The sequence below is a fragment of the Amblyraja radiata genome, chromosome 4, assembly GCF_010909765.2.
Source record: "Amblyraja radiata isolate CabotCenter1 chromosome 4, sAmbRad1.1.pri, whole genome shotgun sequence".
Classification (NCBI taxonomy): Eukaryota; Metazoa; Chordata; class Chondrichthyes; order Rajiformes; family Rajidae; genus Amblyraja; species Amblyraja radiata.
Window position 1 is genome coordinate 16,296,710 of NC_045959.1, and position 23,612 is coordinate 16,320,321.

At 40.4% G+C, this 23,612-nt stretch overlaps 1 protein-coding gene and 1 long non-coding RNA gene across 2 annotated transcripts in view; both read left to right on the forward strand.

Moving 5' to 3' along the window:
- LOC116971851 overlaps positions 1 to 2,639 on the forward strand; it is a 29,754-nt gene extending 27,115 nt beyond the window's left edge. Inside the window, exon 4 of the long non-coding RNA XR_004411642.1 lies at positions 2,553 to 2,639. This is a non-coding gene — a long non-coding RNA (uncharacterized LOC116971851). The remainder of the gene's footprint in view (positions 1 to 2,552) is intronic.
- Positions 2,640 to 9,138: 6,499 nt separating this feature from the next.
- LOC116971774 (short transient receptor potential channel 2-like) overlaps positions 9,139 to 23,612 on the forward strand; it is a 31,801-nt gene continuing 17,327 nt past the window's right edge. The window contains exons 1-6 of the mRNA XM_033018879.1: positions 9,139 to 9,163; positions 9,608 to 9,717; positions 11,505 to 11,595; positions 15,718 to 15,746; positions 21,014 to 21,105; positions 22,316 to 22,430. Coding sequence (XP_032874770.1) covers positions 9,139 to 9,163; positions 9,608 to 9,717; positions 11,505 to 11,595; positions 15,718 to 15,746; positions 21,014 to 21,105; positions 22,316 to 22,430 — 462 coding nt within the window. The remainder of the gene's footprint in view (positions 9,164 to 9,607; positions 9,718 to 11,504; positions 11,596 to 15,717; positions 15,747 to 21,013; positions 21,106 to 22,315; positions 22,431 to 23,612) is intronic.

The window sequence follows — 23,612 nt, forward strand, 5'->3', positions numbered from 1 at the left end:
TGGATAGGCTGGGTGAGTGGGCAAATGCATGGCAGATGCAGTATAATGTGGATAAATGTGAGGTTATCCACTTTGGGGGCAAAAACAGGAAAGTAGACTATTAACTGAATAGTGGCCGATTAGGAAAAGGGGAGATGCAACGAGACCTGGGTGTCATGGTACACCAGTCATTGAAAGTAGGCATGCAGGTGCAGCAGGCAGTGAAGAAAGCGAATGGTATGTTAGCATTCTTAGCAAAAGGATTTGAGTATAGGAGCAGGGAGGTTCTACTGCAGGTGTACAGGGTCTTGGTGAGACCACACCTGGAGTATTGCGTACAGTTTTGGTCTCCTAATCTGAGGAAGGACATTCTTGCCATAGAGGGAGTACAGAGAAGGTTCACCAGACTGATTCCTGGGATGTCAGGACTTTCATATGAAGAAAGACTGGATAGACTCGGCTTGTACTCGCTAGAATTTAGAAGATTGAGGGGGGATCTTATAGAAACGTACAAAATTCTTAAGGGGTTGGACAGGCTAGATGCAGGAAGATTGTTCCCGATGTTGGGGAAGTCCAGAACAAGGGGTCACAGTTTAAGGATAAAGGGGAAATCTTTTAGGACTGAGATGAGAAAAACATTTTTTACACAGAGAGTGGTGAATCTCTGGAATTCTCTGCCAAAAAATGTAGTTGAGGCCAGTTCATTGGCTATATTTAAGAGGGAGTTAGATGTGGTCCTTGTGGCTAAGGGGATCAGGGGGTATGGAGAGAAAGCAGGTACAGGATACTGAGTTGGATGATCAGCCATGATCATATTGAATGGCGGTGCAGGCTCGAAGGGCCGAATGGCCTACTCCTGCACCTATTTTCTATGTTTCTTTGTTTCTATGTTGTACTTTTAGTTGGTGAATCAGACGTAGTGGATCAAGTATAACATGAAAAACATACCCATGTTTTTAACCCATGTTACAAAAGCAGAAAGTTCTCAAAAATCTTATTGGATAAGGCAGCATGTGTGGAGAGAGAAACAAAGCCACCATTTCTGATCAGTGAAACCTTCGTCAGAACTTGCATTTCTGGCATTTGTTTCAGATTTTCTACATCTGCCACAGTTTTATTTAAATAAGATTAGGTAGAAATTGCCTTCCATATTAATTATTTATTCTTCAGATATTTTTCCAAAAGGCTTATTTTGTATTGGCTAACCTGTCCGAGTTTCATTCAACACCTTTTTTATTATTCTTTTTTTTTTTTAATCAAAAAATGTATTCAATTATTAAAAAATAATATTTACACTACAATAAAACAAACCAGACCCCACCACCATAATACAATACAAACATATATTCATAATAAACTATTATACAATTATGATACAATCCTTATTGAGGATACATTCTACACCCTGCGGAGCCCAGCAGTCCCGGAACTTCATTCAACACCTTAGGGGTCTTGCAGACCTCTGACTGCCTCCTTGCTGTATGAGGCAGCATTGGCCCCACAACGCACAGCCTTTACATTTCTAGCTCCTTGGGTGCTGGCGGTTATCCCTTTTTCTCTGAAGGGTCTCGACACAATATGTCGCCCATTCCTTCTCTCCAGATGCTGCCTGGGTACTCCAGCATTTTGTGTCTATCCCTTTTTATTTTGGTCCGTGGCAGAATATTTCAGTGTTTCAATGCTGAATGCATTTGGTGTTTGCTAATAATATCATTGTGGAGAGGCCATCTCATCAACACTGATTTAAAAATATTCCACTAATAGTGCAATGGGTAAAGCACAATCTAGTATAGACCAAGCCATTGGCTCTTGATATAATAAAAAATAACTAATTTATTATTTTACTAGGTTATGTGACCGTTTCAATTATTGCTTTGATTCTATTAATATCCTGAATGATGGCCTGGACGGCAGGTTCACAGTTTATGCGTTTTGTTTTGTTTTTAATCTGTCAATACTATTAGAACATGTCTAGAATTGTGAGTATCATAAAAGCTTACTTGGAGTGAAATCATTTCTGAACGAGAAACTCATAAATAAAATAGTAATATTAATACTTGAACATCAGGATACTTTAAACAGTTTGGATGTGCAATATAGGACTGTTAGGTAAAAAGTATATAGTTGTGAGTCTTTTTGTTACAATTTGAGTATGAAATGAGCACAGTGACTGTTGTTTGAGAGGTGGCATTGGACAATGTGTATCACAAAAATATAACGGTAGTATTATTAGTAATCAGCTTGCCAATCAAAAACGTCACCTAAACTGTGGTGATGGTTGGAGGACATTTGGCTTCTCTGCCCGTTGTTTGGGAGGGTTATGGGTGTGAATGCAACGTTTATTGCACTTTGAACTGTGTGAAGGGTCTAACGGAATTTCATATGCAAGATAATATAAATACAAAATATAGCATTTTTAACAAGATGGAGAAAAATATTAATTTCAAAACTGCCAAACACAAGGCAATAAGTTATCTACTTATTCATTACTCTGCATGTACTGTAACTTTCTGATAATTATATTTGGCAATGTTGATATTGATAATCAAGAAATGTCTGTAATCCTTGTTTAGATTGACCTGGAGCGCTTGAACACATTGCTGGAAAATGGAGCAGATATCAATTCCACTGACAGATATGGACAGGGTGTTTTACACGGGGTAAAGGGAACTTAATGGCTTTCTTTTTTTAGAAAACGCATTTTACTAATAACCGTACGTTGTCTTTGAAATGGAACTGCAGATGCTGCCTTACTAAGGAAAGACACAAAATACTGGAGTAGCTCAATGGGTCAGGTGGCATCTCTGGAAAACATGGACAGGTGACATTTCAGGTCAGGACCCTACTTCAGCCTTCTTCAATCTGAAATGTCACCTTAGGAAAAGGGGAGATGCAACGAGACCTGGGCGTCATGGTACACCAGTCATTTAAAGTAGGCATGCAGGTGCAGCAGGCAGTGAAGAAACCAAATGGTATGTTAGCATTCATAGCAAAAGGATTTGAGTATAGGAGCAGGGTCTTGGTGAGACCACACCTGGAGTAATGCGTGCAGTTTTGGTCTCCTAATCTGAGGAAATACATTATTGCCATAGAGGGAGTACAGAGAAGGTTCACCAGACTGATTCCTGGGATGTCAGGACTTTCATATGAAGAAAGACTGGATAGACTCGGCTTGTACACGCTAGAATTTAGAAGATTGAGGGGGGATCTTATAGAAACTTACAAAATTCTTAAGGGGTTGGACAGGCTAGATGCAGGAAGATTGTTCCCGATGTTGGGGAAGTCCAGAACAAGGGGTCACAGTTTAAGGATAAGGGGGAAATCTTTTAGGATTTAGGACCGAGATGAGAAAAACATTTTTCACACAGAGAGTGGTGAATCTCTGGAATTCTCTGCCACAGAAGGTAGTTGAGGCCAGTTCATTGGCTATATATAAGAGGGAGTTAGATGTGGGCCTTGTGGCTAAAGGTATCAGGGGTATGGAGAGAAGGCAGGTACAGGATACTGAGTTGGATGATCAGCCATGATCATATTGAATGGCGGTGCAGGCTCGAAGGGCCAAATGGCCTACTCCTGCACCTATTTTCTATGTTTCTATCCATGTTCACCAGGGTGCTGCCTGACCCGTTACGTTACTCCAACATTTTGTGAGTTTCCCTGTCTTTAAAATAACAGATTAAAGTCGATTTTAATAGCAACTTTTAGTTCTGCAATATGATTTAATTAGTTGTGAGTGCAATTTCATTTTTTTTCACTAACTGTCTTCATATCGCTACATTCAATGGTTCCAATTGCAGGTGGAGACAGTGGAGTACTTGTTATACAGTTTAGTACAAGCAATCAAAAATACATTTCTTCCTATTGACTTTTCTTAAATTACCCTAACATTATATAATGACATCTTGCATTTGTCAATTGCTTTCACAACTATAGGCTGGTTGGTAACATTTTAAAGTTCATTATAAAGGATGAGATCACGGAGTACTAAGAAGTTCACACTATAATAAGCCGATGTCAGCGTGGCTTTGTGAAGTGGACGCCTTGTCTGACACATTTGCAGGAATTCTTTGAAGAAGTAAACAGCAGGACAGACAAAGGAGAACCAGTTGATGTTGTTTACCTAGAATTTCAGCAACCACACGGGAGGCTGCTAAGGAAGATGAGAGCCGATGGTATCAAAGGGCAGATATTGGCATGGATATCAGGTTGTCTGGATGGCAGAAGGCAAAGAGTGGCAATAAATGAGGGTCTTTTTCTGGTTGGCTGCCAATGACTAGTGGAGTTCTGCAGGGCTCGGTGCTGGGGCCGCTGCTCTTCACGTTGTATATTAATGATTTGGATGAGGGGATAGAAGGCTTTGTGACCATGTTTGGGGATGATACCAAAATAGGTGGAGGGGCAGGTAGTGTAGTGAAAGCCGGGACTCTGCTGAAGGACTTGGACAGGTTGGGAGAGTGGGCAGAGAAGTGGCAGATGGAATATCGTGTAGCAAAGTGTGGATTCATGCATTTTGGTAGTAGGAATAAAGGCGTAGATTATTTTCTATATGGGGAGAGAATCCAGAAATCGGAGGTGCAAAGGGACTTGGGAATGCTGGTGCAGGATTCCCAAAAATTTAATCTACAAGTCAAATCAGTAATAAAGAAAGCAGATGCAATGCTAGCATTTATTACAAGAGGGCTTGTATACAAAAACAGGCTTGTGATGCGGAGGCTCTATGGACGCTGGTCAAGCCACATTTTGAATATTGTGAGCAAGTTTGGGCTCCATATCTGAGGAAGGATGTGCTGGATCTGGAGATGGTCCAGAGGAGGTTTACAAGAATGAACCCAGAAATGAGTAGGTTAACATATGATGAGTGTTTGACAGCACTGGGCCTGTACTCGCTGGAGTTTAGAAGAATGAGGAGGGACCTCATTGAAACATGCAGAATAGTGAAAGGCTTGGATAGAGTGGATTTGGAGAGGATGGTTCCACCAGGACTAGAGGTCTAGCCTCAGAATTAAAGGATGTTCTTTTAGGATGGAGATGAGGAAGAATGTTTTGATCAGTACGGGTGTCAGAGGTTACGGGGAGAAGGCAGGAGAATGGTGTAAGGAGGGAGAGATAGATCAGCCATGATTGAATGGTGTAGACTTGATGGGCCAAATGGCCTAATTCTGCTCCTATCATAGAAACATAGAAACATAGAAAATAGGTGCAGGAGTAGGCCATTCGGCCCTTCGAGCCTGCACCGCCATTCAATATGATCATGGCTGATCATCCAACTCAGTATCCTGTACCTGCCTTCTCTCCATACCCCCTGATCCCTTTAGCTACAAGGGACACATCTAACTCCCTCTTAAATATAGCCAATGAACTGGCCTCAACTACCTTCTGCGGGAGAGAATTCCACAGATTCACCACTCTCTGTGTGAAAAAAGGTTTCCTCATTTCGGTCCTAAAAGATTTCCCCTTTATCCTTAAACTGTGACCCCTTGTTCTGGAATTCCCCAACATCGGGAACAATCTTCCTGCATCTAGCCTGTCCAACCCCTTAAGAATTTTGTACGTTTCTATAAGATCCCCCCTCAATCTTCTAAATTCTAGCGAGTACAAGCCGAGTCTATCCAGTCTTTCTTCATATGAAAGTCCTGACATCCCAGGAATCAGTCTGGTGGACCTTCTCTGTACTCCCTCTATGGCAAGAATGTCTTTCCTCAGATTTGGAGACCAAAACTGTACGCAATACTCCAGGTGTGGTCTCACCAAGACCCTGTACAACTGCAGTAGAACCTCTCTGCTCCTGTACTCAAATCCTTTTGCTATGAATAATGTGATTTGCTATGAATCATATGATCGTGATGAACAATAACTGAATAAAACAGAAAATGCAGGAGATGGTCAACATCAGGTAACGTCTATAGAGAGAGAAAAACAAAATTGATGTTAGAAACATAGAAAATAGGTGCAGGAGTAGGCCATTCGGCCCTTCGAGCCTGCACCGCCATTCAATATGATCATGGCTGATCATCCAACTCAGTTGCGAGCTGATGATCTGTCATGAGAACTGAGAACAGTTAATGATATGGCAAATTTTAAGATGCAGAGAAAGGGAGGAGGGTAGGAGCAAACTAAGTCTTGTCGAGAACAAAATACTTGATTGTGTGAGGAAATAGGTGATGGAGCCAGAGAGAGAGGGTAATATCTGGCTCTGTCATTCAATTTCTTGCTGGCTATCTCCTGTCCTCCTCTCCTTCCACTGACTTTCCACTTTATTCCCTCCTCTGCATCCTTGTTCTTTGCATCTTAAAACTTTTTTCTTTAATCCTTCAACTATTTGGATGAAAATCTGTTGAATTGAACTGTTAACTCTGTTTCTATCCCCATGGACACTGCCTAACATTGCCTGCATTTCCTGTTTTATTTCAGATTTCCATCATCTGCAGTATTTTAATTTGGAATTATTGTGATATTTGCAATTTAAAAATTCTGGAAAATCCTATATGGATTACATTAATTTTAATTACTTTTATCAGTTGTATTAATACATCACATAAGCTTTTTGCACATTCAGACATAGCAAAAAACAATGTAAATGAAACATATATACCAATTTGATTTCAATTAGATTTACTATGTCAGCCTTAATCACCCCTATAAGTTGGCAAGGGCACATGATCATTACCTCAATAATGCATAAATACCTTGCGATCTTAAAGTATATTGTTCCAGCAAATAACGTTAATATTTCAGATGAAATTAACCAAATGAGAGCTGAACCTTGTATGTCAAGGATCACCTTGTTCATCATATTGTCAGCATTATAACCTTTTCTTAGACTTCAGCAAGGACCCACTCATTGTTGCTTTAAGCCTGCATTTGCTTTATGACCTCATTGCACTTCATGTCTGTGCCAATAGGCAGCCCGAACATGGCACCCTGATGTGGCCAGGTTTTTGATCGAGAAGAATGCCAATGTTAACATGCCTGATAACTATGGCGTTACCCCACTGCATGTGGCTGCAGCTATTGATTATTCTGAAATGGTCGACTTTTTTCTGGACTGTGATGGTAAGACTTATATTTGGACAAGTGGTAATAATATAGTTACAATGTGTACACGATTAGTGGAAGCAGAGGGAGATTTTTTCTCTAGAATGTCATCAACACCATGGTGAAGATGTGTGCATGCTGACCCAGCTGTTTCATTAGTCATTCTATTGAGACACCTGGTTTTAGCACTGTTCACATTTTGTGATGCCTTCCCTGATTGTTGGCTGAGAAAACCTTGATGGGTCCATCCTCTAAACATGGGCACTGTCCATTCCTTTGAGTAAAGATGGCAGATCAGAGGAACACCTAGTCTGATATCTATATGTGGTATGGAGAAGTAGTGTTTCAGTGACTACACAAGGGTTTTGGACCACTGATTCAGAAATCAAATGCCACAGAAAAGTAGCTATGAAACTATCAGCCAAGTGCTGGTGTAACTCAGCAGGTCAGGCAGCATCTGTGGATGGAATGGATCGATGACATTTTGGATCTGGATCCCTCTTTAGATTCATGAAACGACCACATTATTGTTAACACTCATCTGGTTCATTGATGTCCGGCAGTGCCATCCTTACCTGGTCTAATTCCAAACTTACTGATGTAGTTAATTCATCTACATCCTCAGTTCAGGAGCAATGTACAAAAAACACCAGCATTGCCGGGGATGGCCACATAGTATGAGCAAAAACTAGACCTGTAAAACCTAACATGCCTTGCTCATCAGTTGTGCAGTAGACCTGATATCCAATCACAATCACAATCACAATAATACTTTATTAGCCAAGTATGTTTTGCATCATATACGAGGAATTTCATTGACAAGTCAGTCATGCAAATAAAAAGCAACAGAACACACAAACCACATTTTAACATAAACATCCATCACAGATACACCTCCACATTCCTCTCTGTGATGGAAGGCGAAAAAAGTTCAATCTCTTCCCTTTGCTCTCCCGCGGACAGGGGCCTCGAGCCCTCGTTGATGGGATGATCTTGACTCCCGTATCCGGCGGAGGGCCCTCCGCGTCGAGGTGATCTGCTCCTCCATCGGGGGGATATCAGTTCACCTGCTCCAGACGATCGAACCTCTCATCGGGGCTGGTCAAACCTTCCGCGATGTTGGAGCTTCCGACCCATGGCCTCTCCTGAGACTGTGAGCTCCCGATGTAAAGACCGCAGGCTGCTGTTGGAACGATCCCAGGCAAGGAATCGACTCCGATGTAAGTCCACGCCCTGCGATGGGGCCAAAGGCCAGTCCAAGGAAGCCTCCATCTCCATCGATGATCATCAATACAGATGTTCTGCTTTAAAGTCACAATCAATTAGTTTCCACAGTCAATTGATTACTATTTCTGAATTCTTGTGATGGTACACCAATATGCTGGTTATTCTGCTGCATAGAACAAAATATTCTGCAAAGTTAATGTGGCTTGTACATGAAGAGTTTGCATACAATTGTCATTGCCCTTTTTAAAGTGGACATTGAAGCAAAGACAACTGGAATGATTCAGACACCAGTCCACTACGCTGCGAAGTATGATGCTGCAAGTTCCTTGAACTGTCTGTTGAAACATGGCGCTGACATAAATGCTAGAGACTATAAACAACGAACACCTTTGCAACTGGCAACAGACCTTGGTAAGATGTGCAACTTATTTTTATTACATTGGTATCTTGGACATGATCCCCAAACTAACAAACTGAATGTACCATTGGCTCTGCTAGCTGCAAGGAGATAATATTTATTTTCTGAACACTTTCATTTGATTGATTTTCATGGTGTTCTCCCCATTGAAGCTTGCAATGATTTGTCAGTTGCTAAAGGAGCTCAAACTGTTCTGTTTTCTTCCCAGACCACTTTCCTCACATGTATCACTCTATCCTTTGTTAACCATATAACCATATAACAATTACAGCTGGAAAACAGGCCATCTCGGCCTTTCAAGTCCGTGCCGAACACTTATTTACCCCTAGTCCCATCTACCTGCACTCAGATCATAACCTTCCATTCCTTTCCCGTCCATATACCCATCCAATTTATTTATTTATTTATCTATCTGTTTGTTTATTTATTTATTTGTTTGTTTATTTATTTCGCCGGCTTGCCTCTTCCTTGCTGTGGGAATGGACCAGAGCCCGAGTGAAATTTGTAAGAGTGGATGAGCGCAAGTAACAGCTCCATTCTGATAGAGATAAATATCAGAAATTATGCAGCTTTCATGTCCTTTAATTCAATCAAATGTTTGGTCCAAATGCTTGTAACCTGAGGGCTCTCATTAAGAGCCCATAGAAATGCAATTGTTAAAGAAAGTGTAATTAAACAGTGTACCTGACATATTCTGAATCGGTAAGTGAATATGCAGAAGGCAATTTAATACCTAATGAACTCAATTCGAAAAGTGCTATCAGCAGCCCTGCTTCCCAGGTCTTTGTGAGTAATATAGTTGTTCGTGCTGGCAACACAAACCATCTGCACACTTTCATTCGCTCACACTCAAAGTAGGGAAACATTTAAATTATAAATACATTGTAATATTTTCTGTTTCCACCTAACATGCTTCTAGTCACTATATTTTTCTCTACATCCTTTCAGATCGAACCGAGTCAGCTAGACTCTTACTGCAGTTTGAAGCAGATGCAGGAACTTATGATAATACAGGTCAATTATGTTTAACATTGATGGCCGCAAACATGCCTCAACTTGTGAGTACTTTGAACCATCTGCTTAATATTTGCTTGCCCAGAAATTGTAATACAATGCCAGGATGTTGCTGTCCCATTGACCTGCTGGAAGCATTCACTGCTCCAAGGACACTCCAGTCTGCTCCTCAAACACCAGATTACTGTACATGTCCCTTGCTGCGCCTTGACTCCCAAGGCATTTTCTTTTAAACACACAAGATCCAAATGGAACTTTGTCCCCAACAACAATCAGTCAAAAATCGCAGGATAAATAATAGACACAAAATGCTGGAGTAACTCAGCAAGACAGGCAGCATCTCTGGAGAGAAGGAATGGGTTAATGTTTCAGGTCGAGACCCTTCTTCAGACTGAAAGTCATGGGAAAATGAAATGGGGATATAGACGATGATGTAGAGGGATTAAGAACAATGAATGAAAGATATGAATAAGTAATGATAGAAACATAGAAACATAGAAAATAGGTGCAGGAGTAGGCTACTTGGCCCTTTGAGCCTGCACCGCCATTCAATATGATCATGGCTGATCATCCAACTCAGTATCCTGACTGCCTGCCTTCTCTCCATACCCCCTGATCCCTTTAGCCACAAGGGCCACATCTAACTCCCTCTTAAATATAGCCAATGAACTGGCCTCAACTACCTTCGGTGGCAGAGAATTCCAGAGATTCACCACTCTCTGTGTGAAAAATGTTTTTCTCGGTCCGAAAAGACTTCCCCCTAATCCTTAAACTGTGACCCCTTGTTCTGGACTTCCCCAACATCGGGAACAATCTTCCTGCATCTAACCTGTCCAACCCCTTAAGAATTTTGTACGTTTCTATAAGATCCCCCCTCAATCTTCTAAATTCTAGCGAGTACAAGCCGGGTCTATCCAGTCTTTCTTCATATGAAAGTCCTGACATCCTAGGAATCAGTCTGGTGAACCTTCTCTGTACTCCCTCTATGGCAAGAATGTATTTCCTCAGATTAGGAGACCAAAACTGTAATGATGATAAAGGAAATAGGCCATTGTTAGCTGTGCGACCAGCTTCTCATTTTCACCCAGCTAACAATGAGAGCATCTGTTTATTTTTCCCTTACAATCTTTGTACCACCCCTTGCAATCACGTTCTTTCAGCTTTGTTTAATTTCTAATTTCTTCCGATCCTCTGCTGTTTTTCTTCTACAATGCAAATTGCAGCTGTAGGAATCCATCATTTGGGATGGCACTTGGTATTGAATGGCTACTACTTAGGTATCTTGCTCTGCAATCAGTTAGGGGGCAAGAAAGTGCTACACTAGCTGTTAATCTCCCTGCAGTCTCTAGTGGCCCTTATTGATAAATGTATGCATTTAGAATGGCTAACTGATGTTCACAGTCTATGAGCTGTTCATAGGTCTATAGTTCATAAGACTTAGAAGCAGAATTAGTTCATTCAGCCCATAAAGTCTGCTCCACCATTCAATCATGGCAGATCTATCTTTTCCTCTCAACCCCATTCTCCTGCCATTTCCCCGTAACATTTGACAATCTTACTAATCAAGAACCTATCAGTCTCCGCCTTAAAAATACCCCAAAGACTTGGCCTCCACACCCGTCCAAGGCAATTAATTCTATAGATTCACCACCCCATGGCTAAAGAGTACACAGGAAACTATCTTTGGGTACCAAGTTAGATTAGGCTGTCCATGGATTTGCACTGACTTATACTCTCATCTTCCGAAATAAATAAGAGAAAGAGAATAAGGACTTCTATGTAACGACAGAACATACTGTGTATAAAGTAACTTTCTTTGCATATCTCATAGGCATATACAGCTTTGGATCAGTTTCTTATCAAGGACAGACCTAATCGAAAGCAGTACTTAATGATAAACATGCTGGTACCACGACCTTCAGGTGAGCTGACTCATCATCAACTCGGGAAACATAATATTTATAGCCTGATACGCACAAACAGCCTGAGACTCAGCTGAATACCAAGGATTCATGTGAATGTATTTTGCAACATACGGTGCCATAATTATCAAGGGACATCTGTTGCTGAACATGTTAGACAATTGCCTAACCTCCTGCAATAACAGTCACATTACAGACCTTCATTGAATAGTTGCCATAAACCTAACTGCAATCAAACCAGGTGTTGGGGGGAGGGTTAAATCGCCACCTGCTTAGCACTTGTTGCCAAAGACACATCTCTCCCCCATTATGTCCCTGCTGACTGGGTGGAATGGAGTTTTGTAATCTATAGGTGCAACCAATCATTGATTATTTTAGTTGCATTTAATTAATTTACATAACAGTTTATTAACTTTCATTTATTTGAAAGGCTTTGCATTTTATCATGGTTTTGTAACACTTTGGTATTTTGAGTCTTGCATTCATGAAGTGTCAACTGTCCATTGACTGATACTTAATAAATTATAACAAATTATTAATCATTTATTTTTAAAAATTTACAGCGGCAGAAGATATTATTTTGAGTTCAATACTTCTGCTGATGGAGGAACCAGAATTTATCTAATAGCAACACAATTATTTCTTGGATAAATTATGCTTGACTGCACAAAGTGCCCAAACTGTACCTCCGTGCCAGACTGTATCTGAAACAATCATCGTACAATCTTTAGCAGAAAATTTCAAATATTTTTCAAATAAAAGGACATAATTAACCATGTGAATTAGCCCGAGGATTTCAGCAATCTCTAAACATTGATATCAGCAGTTTTTCTTGCTGAAAGGAGTATTGTCTAAATTGACAGTGCTTTCCTGAACTCTCAGATCATAGGCTAATCTAAAAATATTTTTTAATTTCTTTTTTGCAGAATGTGATTCCCTATTTATGGTGTCAAATCTGCAATCTGTTCCCCTAGCCCTTCATGGGATTTTTTTTTTAGTAGTCTGTTTCATGATTAAGTTTTTGGACGTTTGAACAGCCTGGGCTGCAGATCCATAAACACTGGACATCCAAAAGCAAAATACCATAGCAGACAAGGAAAGTAAATCCAACTAATTAAATACATCTGGAATAAAAAGAAAGTGGCAGTGAGGCTGACATTAAACCATTGTATTGTCATTATCATCCATCTGGTTAACTTATTGATTAGCTTAGTTTTATGAACTAAAATCCAACTGGTTTACATGGAGGGAAATCTGTTTTCCTTACAGTTTGGTCTATCTTTAAGGTAGCAAAGTGGTTATGTTCCCAGACCAATAGCCACAGATCTGGTCCATTAATCCAGAAAAAAAAATGAAATTCCACTATGCCAGATGGAGAATTTAAATTCAAATAATTAAATAAAATATGGGATTAAAAAGAAAAGCTACTCTTGGTTATGCGAACCATGAAACCCTTAGATTGATTGAAAAACCCATCTGCTTTACTAATGTTCTTTGGGGAAGGATATTTGCTGTGTAAGTCACCAGATCAGGCTGAAGTTAGACACAAAATGCTGGAGTAACTCAGCGGGAGCATCTCTGGAGAGAAGGAATGGGTGACGTTCCGGATTAAGACTGTCCCGCTGAGTTATTCCAGCATTTTGTGTCTAACTTCGGTTTAAACCAGCATCTGCGGTTCCTTCCTAAACAGATCAGGCTGCATCTCTAGGAAGAGATATTTTGGGACCTGAAATGTTATTTCTGTGGACTGACCTGCTGAGCATCTCCAGCATTTTCTCTTTTCATTTTAAATTTTAAACATCTTCTGGATTAAAAAAAAAATTAATCTACTGTCCATTTTGGTTCGAGGGGGCGCTGTCGAGTATGGCTGCCCAGCCTGCAGCTGTTTGTCCTTTCACCCTTTTAAAAATTTTTAGTGTGTCAAACGTTTTTGTTTTTGGAGGTCTAGTCTTTTTATGTGGGGGGGGGGGTGGGGTGGGGGTGGGGGAAGGGGGAAACTGTTTTTCTCAGATTCTACTTGGTCGGAGATGCGGCTTTGCTCCGAGCCGCATCTTCGACCCTTCCTCGCGGCCTACCAACCGGACTGGAGCGGCGTTTCCTGCCGGGACTGGCCAGAACCTCAGCTTCGGCGGCAGCACAATGCTGAAGCACCATCCTGGAGCAGGCGATGCCCTACCCGGGTCACCGTGTGGTAAGCTCTGGAGTGCTGAGACCGCCGACTCCAACATCGCGGAGCTGTGGGGTCTGCGGAGCGTCCAGCTGCAGGCGGCGCTGAGTTTAAACACCGCGGAGCCTGGGATCTCTCGCCGAGATCGCCAGTGTTGGAGCTCCAACCAGCACGGCCTGTGGACTTTGGGAGCCGCGGTCTCTGGCAGCAAGCAGCCGTTACAGACACTCCAGGCCGCTGAGAGTGTTCCTCCGACGCCGGAGCTCCATCATCCGGCGAGAGGGCCTGAAACATCGGGCCGCCATTGCGGCGACTGTGGAGGCCCCAAATAGGCCCCGACCATGGGTGAACGAGAGGAAGAGGACTGGACTTTGCTGCCTTCCCTCACAGTGTGGGGGGATGTTTTTATGTTTTATGTTAAGTTCTTTAATTTTGTGTTTTATTTTTATTGGTGTGCTGCAAATGGGAACTCAAATTTCACTACACCAATTGGTGTACCTGACAATAAATGTCCTTTGTCCTTGTCCTTGCTTGGGCTGGCCCACACATAATGCTTGATCTGCCAGTAAAATGGACTCTAAACTACCTCCTCAGTTCAGGGGTAATTGGGATGGAGAATTACAGTTGACATTGCCAGAAATGTCCCCGTCCTTGCCCCTATTATGGTTAGCTCATAACATCCATACAGGGCTCAGCTAGCCACTCATTTGAACAATTTGATATGGACAATTACTCCTTCCTTGCCATTTTGTACCCTTCCAGCAAAGAAATAAAAATCTCCCATTTCAAGGCAATGTATCTTCAATCCAGATGAGGAAAGCAATTTTCCATGCCTGTGAAAATTCTAAGGGATGAGAGATAATGTACAATGTTGAATCCTTCAATGGATTTGTAATATATTGGACCACGAGGGTTTGGAAGGTTTGTGATTCAAATCTTGGTACATAGAGTGAGGGAAACTATTATTGCCCTGAATATCCATGGATGTGATAAGGTATTTATTTGGGTTCTTCCATCTGATCATTTCAGCACCTGTGTTAGAAGTTTAAATATGTGGGCAGGACCCTGCTGACTCATGGTGCCCCATACTAGAATATTTTATTCACATCATCGGTGATACTCAAATGTGAACAAAATAACAACATTGCTGTAGTACTGGAGGGCTTCTACCTTGCTGTGTTTTTAGAGTTAGAAGCCCTCCAAGCATCATTAATGAGAGGAGAGGGAGAGATTAAACTCTCGAGGAATAGTCTAGTCAATGAAATAATTCAGAACATACTGAGTATAAAGTGTCCTGAGGTATAATAGCAGCTTAGAAGTTAATTATGATCAAAATATGTTAATCTGGAAAGTAAAAGAAAAATGCATTTTATAGACAGTTCATAGATTTCAAATCTCTCAGCAGTAATTAATTTCAATTTGAAGGATTGTAGTAATGCTTGCTGATTAAGGCTCATTTGAATGCATTAGATTAGTTTTTCAGAGAATGGCTGGCTGCCAGGAGGGAAGATTCATCTTGTAAAATGGCATCATGAGATGTGTTGAGAAGAGGTCCTTCTGTGCCAGTGCTGACTACACTGGATTTCAAGGCACTATATTGGAAATTCAGTATAGTCAACATTGGCACATATCAGCAGAAATATCAGCAGCAACTTCAAATCTGTGAGTTGCCTAAATAATAATGTGCAACTTTTAATCTGGTTGATACTTGGAAGTCATAACATAGGATCACAGCGGTGAAGGGCCACACAAAGCAGTGAAGAGAAGTGATCAGCTTGGAATTTATACATTTCATAACTATAGACTAAAGATTTTGCGCAGAGGAGATGGTGTTGTGGAGGTGAAGAATAAGGGCCACACAGTATATCTAGTGCTGCATTAACTTTCACGATTATAAAAGTCATACTTTATTCATTAATGCTGTGATTCTTTTTCTTACAAAATCTTTTATGCAGAGACCAGCAACAGTCATGCCAAGTCATTGGTAAGTATTGCCGCATTGCTGATGAGAGCATTTTGTTAAAGTTGTTTCTTACTGATTGAATTGAGCACAGAGCAATTGTTAAATTCAACAAACGTGATGTAACAATTAATCACCTAGTCATATTTTACATCCACTATGTTCACTGGGCCTGATCCTAATGCTGCCTTTTATTGGCTTTCTTGTGGATTATTGATTTCTTTGTATCTATTCTATGTTTAAATTGGTAGTTGTTTGCATGTAGTTAGGATTGAGAGGTCAGGTGTGGACTGTTTCTTCAGATGTAGAGTAAACAATAGATGGTAAACAGAATAATGAGTCCCAGAATGCTGCTATGAATTAATGCAGTGGAATAATTGAAATGTTTACAACAATCTTCAAAGTTCAATACTTATTTATCCACATTAAATTTCATTAAAATACAAGATATAAGCTGAATTATGCCATTCGGCCCATCGAGTGAGCGCCAGCATTCAATCATGGCTGATCTATTTTCCCTCTCAACTTCATTCACCTGCCTTCTCCCTGTAACCTTTGACATCCTTACTAATTAGGAACTTATCAATCACAACTTTAAAAATATGGAAAGACGGCATCCGCCACCATCTGTGGCAGTGAACTCCACAGTTTTCATTATTCAGTGTTAGAGTTCACTTTTATAATTCATTCTGGTTGGTATGGGGCATGCTTGGTTCTTGGTTCTTGGTTTCTTGGTCCTCCAAAATATTCCAAATGGAATTTGGAGGTGCCACAGGAAGTGGTGAAGACATGAAGCTTTGATTATTTCAAAACAAAATTAGATTATCACATGAGAAAAATAGAGAGTTGAATAATAAATAGATAGGCAGAGTTATGGTAGTGTGGAGTATAAATAGCAATAGACCAAGCTCAAACACATCCGGGTATAATAAAATTGCTCCAAGTATAGATTGGTGATATAATTGATGGGAAAGTGGATTCAATCAATCAATCAATCAACCTTTATTGTCATCCTGCAAGCAACAGTTGTACAGTGCAAAATGAAAAGACGTTTCCCAGGGAATACCGGAGCATCGCACATGAAATTTAAAACATTTCACACATAATAACACTAAAAACAATCCAGTCCCTGATGGAACAGTATAAATAGTTAAAAGCAGGTTAAACAACAACGTTAAAATACAGTAAAACCAATCATAAAAATGTCCGGGGCAGCTGATTTGAGTGGCCAGTGCCAGTTATTAAAGTGTCCGTGCCAAGCCTCAGAATCAGGTGACTGTGAGTACAGAGTGACTGTTTAGCAGCCTCACAGCCTGTGGCAGGAAGCTGTTTAGCAGTCTTGTAGTCCGGGCTTTGATGCTACGATATCTCTTGCCTGATGGCAGGAGATCCAGGTGTATGTGGAGGGGGTGCATTTTTTCATTAGCAATTCTCTGAGCTTTTTTCAGACAGCGGCTCTGGAACAGTTCTTGTACCGAGGGTAGGGAGACGCCAATGATCCTCTCTGCTCCCTCACTACCCTCTGCAGAGCCTTCCTGTCCGAGCAGTTGCAGGTGGAGTACCACGTATTTATGCAGTACGTGAGTACAGACTCCACCGTACCCCTGTAGAAAGTCCTGAGGATGTTGGTGGGGAGTGAGGCCTGTTTTAGTTTCCTCAGGAAGTGGTGCCAGTGGTGTTCCTGGAACAGGTGAGGCTGTCTGTAATTTGCACACCGAGGAACTTTATGCTCTCCACTCTCTCCACTGTGGTGCCACTGATGTTGAGGGGTGTATGCTTTGGCTGCGCCCTCCTGAAGTCGACAACCATCTCCTTTGTTTTGTCGACATTTAATTCTAGATTATTTTTGCCGCACCACGAGACATTTCTTCAGACCTGAAGGGTCTCGACCCGAAACATCACCCATTCCTTCTATCCAGAGATGCTGCCTGTCCCACTGAGTTACTCCAGCTTTTTGTGTCTATCACACAATCTAAATGCTGTTCCTGTGCATCCCCTAGTGGCTGGTGTAGAGCATCATTTGCACCACCTCTCTCTCACTTGGGGAACGGAAAAACAGTGAACTACAGGACAATTTTAGGAAAGGATAAAAATAAAAGTTAATTATGTTTTACATTCAGGCAATTATTGTAAAATGCTACTGATACCATAGAGTAGAATTAACAATAACATAAGCTCTGACAAGAATTTGCAATTTACAATTTTAGAATCCCTCTACCCACTGTCATTAACACTCTGGTTAATATAATTTTTCCCTGCTGCTTTATTGCCTTCTTTTCAAAAGTAGGTTACTGACAATATTGTCCACAGAGAAATTTAGTGTGATTATGTAAGTCATTAAAATAATAAGAGAAAAATTACCCAATTAGAGGTTAATTTTTTTGTATCCAAAGTATCTGGTTTCCTTTTTCATGCCATCTGTTATCCTCAATTGTTCTATAAAGCCAACAATATCTATCCAAGGCATTTATATCTATGCAGGTTTACTAAGCTCATGCATCTCTGAAAATGTTGTTCTTCTTATTGGTATCGATAGCTTCTTTCACTTTTCTTTCATTCTATTTCATGAGTGCCATTGTATTTTTGTGGATGCAACTAGAACCATTTCTCCTCTGAAATCTCCCCTTCACATTGTTCTTTCTTGGCTTTTACATAGACTTGCAAGTATTTCCACCCGTAGGTAACAACATGATGCTATAATGAGATATCATTCACTGTTCCCTCTGCAACCTATCCTCTGCTGGACCACCAAGATCTCTTTCATTGAGAAACATTTTTTCATACATACCTAGATAGATATAATTTGATAGATATAATTTATTGCCACACAACCAGGGTCAGTGGAATTTTGGGTTGTCAGCAGCAGTACAATAATAAAGAACACACAAGATATGGTAAATCTAACTATAATACAACTCAAAAGTGGCAAAACATAACCAGTTTAGGCAAGGCAGCTGTGATGTTAAAGAATTAGATAAAGGCAGTAGAAAGGAAGGATCTTAGCAAAGAAAAACAAGTAGTTTGTTTGGAATGAAGAGGCAGCCAGGGGCAGTGTGATAGTGTGGAGAATAGTATGTCCAAAATCAAGGATGCATGGAACAAAAATAATACAATAATCATGCCAGGCTCTGATTTGCATATAGATTGGGCAAATCAATTTACTACAAAGAATGGGGAGAATGAATTTATTATGTGTAAGAAATGGTATTCTAGATGATAATGTTAACGAATGAACAAGTGAATAGACAATAGGTGCAGGAGTAGGCCATTCGGCCCTTCGTGCCAGCACCACCATTCAAAGTGATCATGGCTGATCATCCACAATCAGTACCCCTTTCCTGCCTTCTCCCCATATCCCTTAACTCCACAATCCATAAGAGCTCTATCTAACTCCCTCTTGTCCATTATCCTGGTTACATCCTCAAATAATTCCAGAAGATTAGTCAAGCATGATTTCCCCTTCGTAAATCCATACTGACTCGGACCGATCCTGCTACTGCTATCCAAATGTACCGCTATTTCATCTTTTATTACTGACTCCAGCATCTTCCCCACCACCGATGTCAGGCTAACTGGGCTATAATTCCCTGTTTTCTCTCTGCTGCCCTTCTTAAATAGTGGGACAACATTAGCTACCCTCCAATCCACAGGAACTGAATCTGAATTTATAGAACATTGGAAAATGATCACCAATGTGTCCACAATTTCTAGAGCCACTTCCAAATAGGCTATCTTAGATCTTGCATTGGTAATGAAAGAAGATTAATTATAGTGAGGAATTTTTGAAGGAACCGAGATCAAAAATAATTCATATAGACATTAAAACTCATTCCATTTGATTGGAATCCAGGATCTTAAATTTGAATTACAATGTATGAGGCATGAGTTGACAATCTTGGATTGGGAGACTACCACAAAAGCTATAACAGCGTATAAAAATAAGTACATAGTTTATGCTTAAGGCAAAGGAAAAAAAGCCATTGGAAATGTCGTCATGCTATGACTGTCAAAAGAGGTTAAAGATAGTGTGAGATCAAATGAAAGACCACATAATGTTGCCAAAATAAAAGCAGTTAAGCCTGGGTATTGTGAAAATGGCAGAATTCAACAAAAGATCAAATCAATTATGATGAATTTGGAAAGCAGAAAGTGAGAGAATTCTAGCAAGAAACATAAACAGGCCGTAAAAGCCTCATAGAATATGTAAAAAGGAAAAGACTAGCTAAAGTCAATGCAGATCTATTACAAATTGAGAGAGAAGATGTTAAATATAATAGCAGAGAATTTTAACATGTTTGTATCTACCTTCATGGAAGAAATTGCAGAAAACCTCTTGGGAATTGGTGAAGAACTACAAGTCTGCGGTAAATGATGATTAGGAGTGATTTCAGGGTCGGCAGAGTTGTTGGTAGGGTTCATCAGAATATGCCTAAATGATCCCAGCTGCAGAAGAATGAGATGTAATCTCATTGAAACATTCAAAATGTTTATAGGGGATGACAGGCTAGATACCAGGATGATATTTTGCCTGCCTGCTGTGTCCAGAATCTGGAGGTTACAGTCTCAAAATAAGGGGATGGCCAATTAAGATAGAGATAAGAATAAATGTATTTAGCAAGAATCTTTGAAATTCTCCACCAAAAAGAACTGTGAAGTTCAGTCACTGAGTAAATTTCAAGACAGAGATTGATAGAATTATGTATATTAAGTTAATCCAGAGCTATGGGATTAGTGCAGAAACTGGCATTGATGTGGTTAATCAGGCATGACCTTATTGAGTACCAGAGCAAGTATAAGAGGACAGATGGCTTACACCAAATTATGTTTATTGTATTTGTGAACTTAGTTTAATTCTTAATCAGGCACTTCATCATGGACACCAGTTTATTCACATGATTTCATGGATTTAAAAAATGTCCAACCATCGCATGATGCTTTACACTCTGAGGATTTCATGTGCAGATTAAAACTAGCAACTTGTTATTGCAGTTCACCACACAAACTGGAGAGTGCATGCAGTGCCCATGCATCTGTCAAAACTTCACACAAACATTATCTTTAACTGTGGGCACAGCAGTGTTAATGATTCATTCCAATATTTTGGTAATGATTTTAGTTAAGAAAATAGCAAATGAAATATTATTTATTCTACATTTGTATCATAAATTTAGGTCAATCATATTTCATAATTCAGAATATCTTTCACCTGCCACATTCAATAGCTATGTTAATCTTTTAAGATAATTTGTTACTAAAATGCTTCTTTCTTTTTGCTGGCAAATATGATACAGCTTGAGGTGATAGTCCAATATCGACAATTGGATCTCATTATGCATCCCGTCGTACAAAAATTAATTGCACTTAAATGGCAACACTTTGGAATGTAAGTGTAATGTTCTCCAGTTAAATACCGTAAGACTGAACTGTTAGCTCTGGTTGTAAAGTTATTAATTATCATCAATTCTACTTCTCTTGCTGATTGTTGTCTTTGGCAGGGCCTAACTGGTCACTGTCATGGAATCCTATTTGACTCAGATCTAAGGTTCTGAACTTGTATCCCCTTTATCAACAAGACAATATGGTTTTAGCCCCTGAGCATTGCCCACTTCTGCCTGTGCCTCTGCTCATCTACTACACCCATGCTTTTATCACCTCCCAGAGAGAACTATTGCAGTGTTCCAACAGCTAGTGTGCTATCAATCACACTGTCTAAACAGGTTTTTATGCAATTCTTCTGCACATCTAAATTGCATCTCGGATTATTCCTCCGTCATCCCCATACTTAATGACTTTATGGGATCATACATTCATGCAGCAAGCAAACATAATTTTTGCCTCCCCTCTCCAAAGTTCTTGCAACCCTCAGCGCCCATACTAATCATACTCTAATTCCATTTCATTCTTGCCACGTTGTCATTAATTTCTCTCAAGATCGTACGAACTTGCACATCTTTGGGATGTGGAAAGAAACTGGAGCACCGGGTAGAATCCCACACATTCACAGGGAGAAAATGCAAACCATGCAGAGCACTGTCATGAACCCAGATTCCTGGAGTCTTGCTGCCAAAATGACTTGGTCTTAAAACTTCCATCCTTTTGTTGAAATCCATTTAGGACCTCTCATATCTATATCTTCCTCCAATCCTATAAACATTGAGGAATTATATATTATTCAAATTTTGGTTTACATTTCTTCCTAGGTTCTGTCATCCAACTCAAGGTGCCCATGCCCAGTGGCGGACTGGGTCTAAAAATATTGGTTGCCAGGAGACAAAGGGGGTCCACTTCATCAGGGGCCCACTTGGCATCGGGCAAGCTGACACCCTGGCCAGTCCACCACTGCCCATGCTTTAGATAGCCAAGTATTGAGCTTGAAATTAAATTCTTAAACCCCTCTTGCTCCTCCTTGTAGACTGTTCTGGGGATCGGTGTAATTAATCTGATTAACCCCCTGTGAACCTTCTTGAGACATTTATTATGTAGTTATAAACACGTTATAATGACTTCAACATTTCTATGTCATTATTTGCTGAAACTTCTCTGAATTGTCTGAGTATAAGAGGAAGCTCATGGTTTGATTCCCTCTTTTATAGGAGAGGAGTAACAATTATGTTGACCCTTAACATCTGCTTCATTGTTTCTTGGACTGTTCTGGGACTTAGTTCATCACTGGCTAATGTGAAACAACTTAATTACGAACTACCTGGTGTGAGTACAATAACTTTGTTTCAATTCAATATATGTAAATATTATTCAGCATCAATATGTGTGACAGAATCTGGAATTGAGCTTGATTGTGGGATGACGATTTGGGAGCTTTGCCTAATGTCCTTGTTAGATGGGGTTATACAAGAATTGGCCACATTTTATGATTGTTACTGAGTAGTTGGTATAGTTCTGGAATGTAAGCAAACTATCATAGCAGACCAGTTGTAGGATGGTGTCAGGAGGGACATTAAGGCTCTTCAGACATCAAAAATAAAGGAATTTAGAGGGCTTTAAAATTGCATCTTTTTAGTGCAAGCAATGATTTTCCTCTCAGCAACAAAGTGGTTAGATCATTCAATCAATTGCCATATCTCTGATGACATAATGGAAATCTTGTCCTTCTCTCTTCCTCAAAGATGTAAATTTTGAAGATCTTTCACGTCTAAGTAACAGTTGCCATCTCTAAAATACTGTCTTAGCCACTATGTCTCTTGTCGTTAATTTTAATTTATTTTTCTCACCTAAAATACACTTTCACATCTCTTTTGCTGAAAAATAAGTTTGGTTCCCTTTTTGTAGTTTCTGTGGGTTTTGAGATGTTGATGGGTGATTAAACAGACTTAAAGCAGTAATGCTCAACTTCGTGGTGCCTAAGGTCAAACCAGATGGTAAACTAATGGGCCTGTCCCATTTGGACGACCTAATCTGCGCGTTTAGAAGAGTGTCTTCGACCTTCAAACTCGCAGCATGGTCGACACATGGTCCTAGGAGGTCCTATGAGGTCGCCAGAACTCTCCTTCATGCTCAAGGGAAGTTTCCGAATACTTGTGGCCTCAGCATGTTGAAAAAAATTTCCGAGAGTAAAATTTGGTCGGCATGGTCCTTTTGAACTCGTAGTGCAGTGGAGTGGGGTCGCTATTTAGTTACAGGCAGTCAAGTGCAGCCGTAGGCAATCTCCTTCGCTGACCGGGCATTTTGATTGGCTCATTGGAGTTTTCAGGACCAAGGCAAGCCTATTGGTAGGAAAATGCCCGCTAAATTATTATACTTCTTTCAGACTGCGCTCCCCCGCTTTCCCTGGCCCCCGCCTTTGCGATGTGTTTGTGTGTGTGTGTGCGCGTTCGGTCGATCCAGCTCACGGTTTCAATGCGAACAGTTGATTCAGCTCAAGGCTTTCCAGGC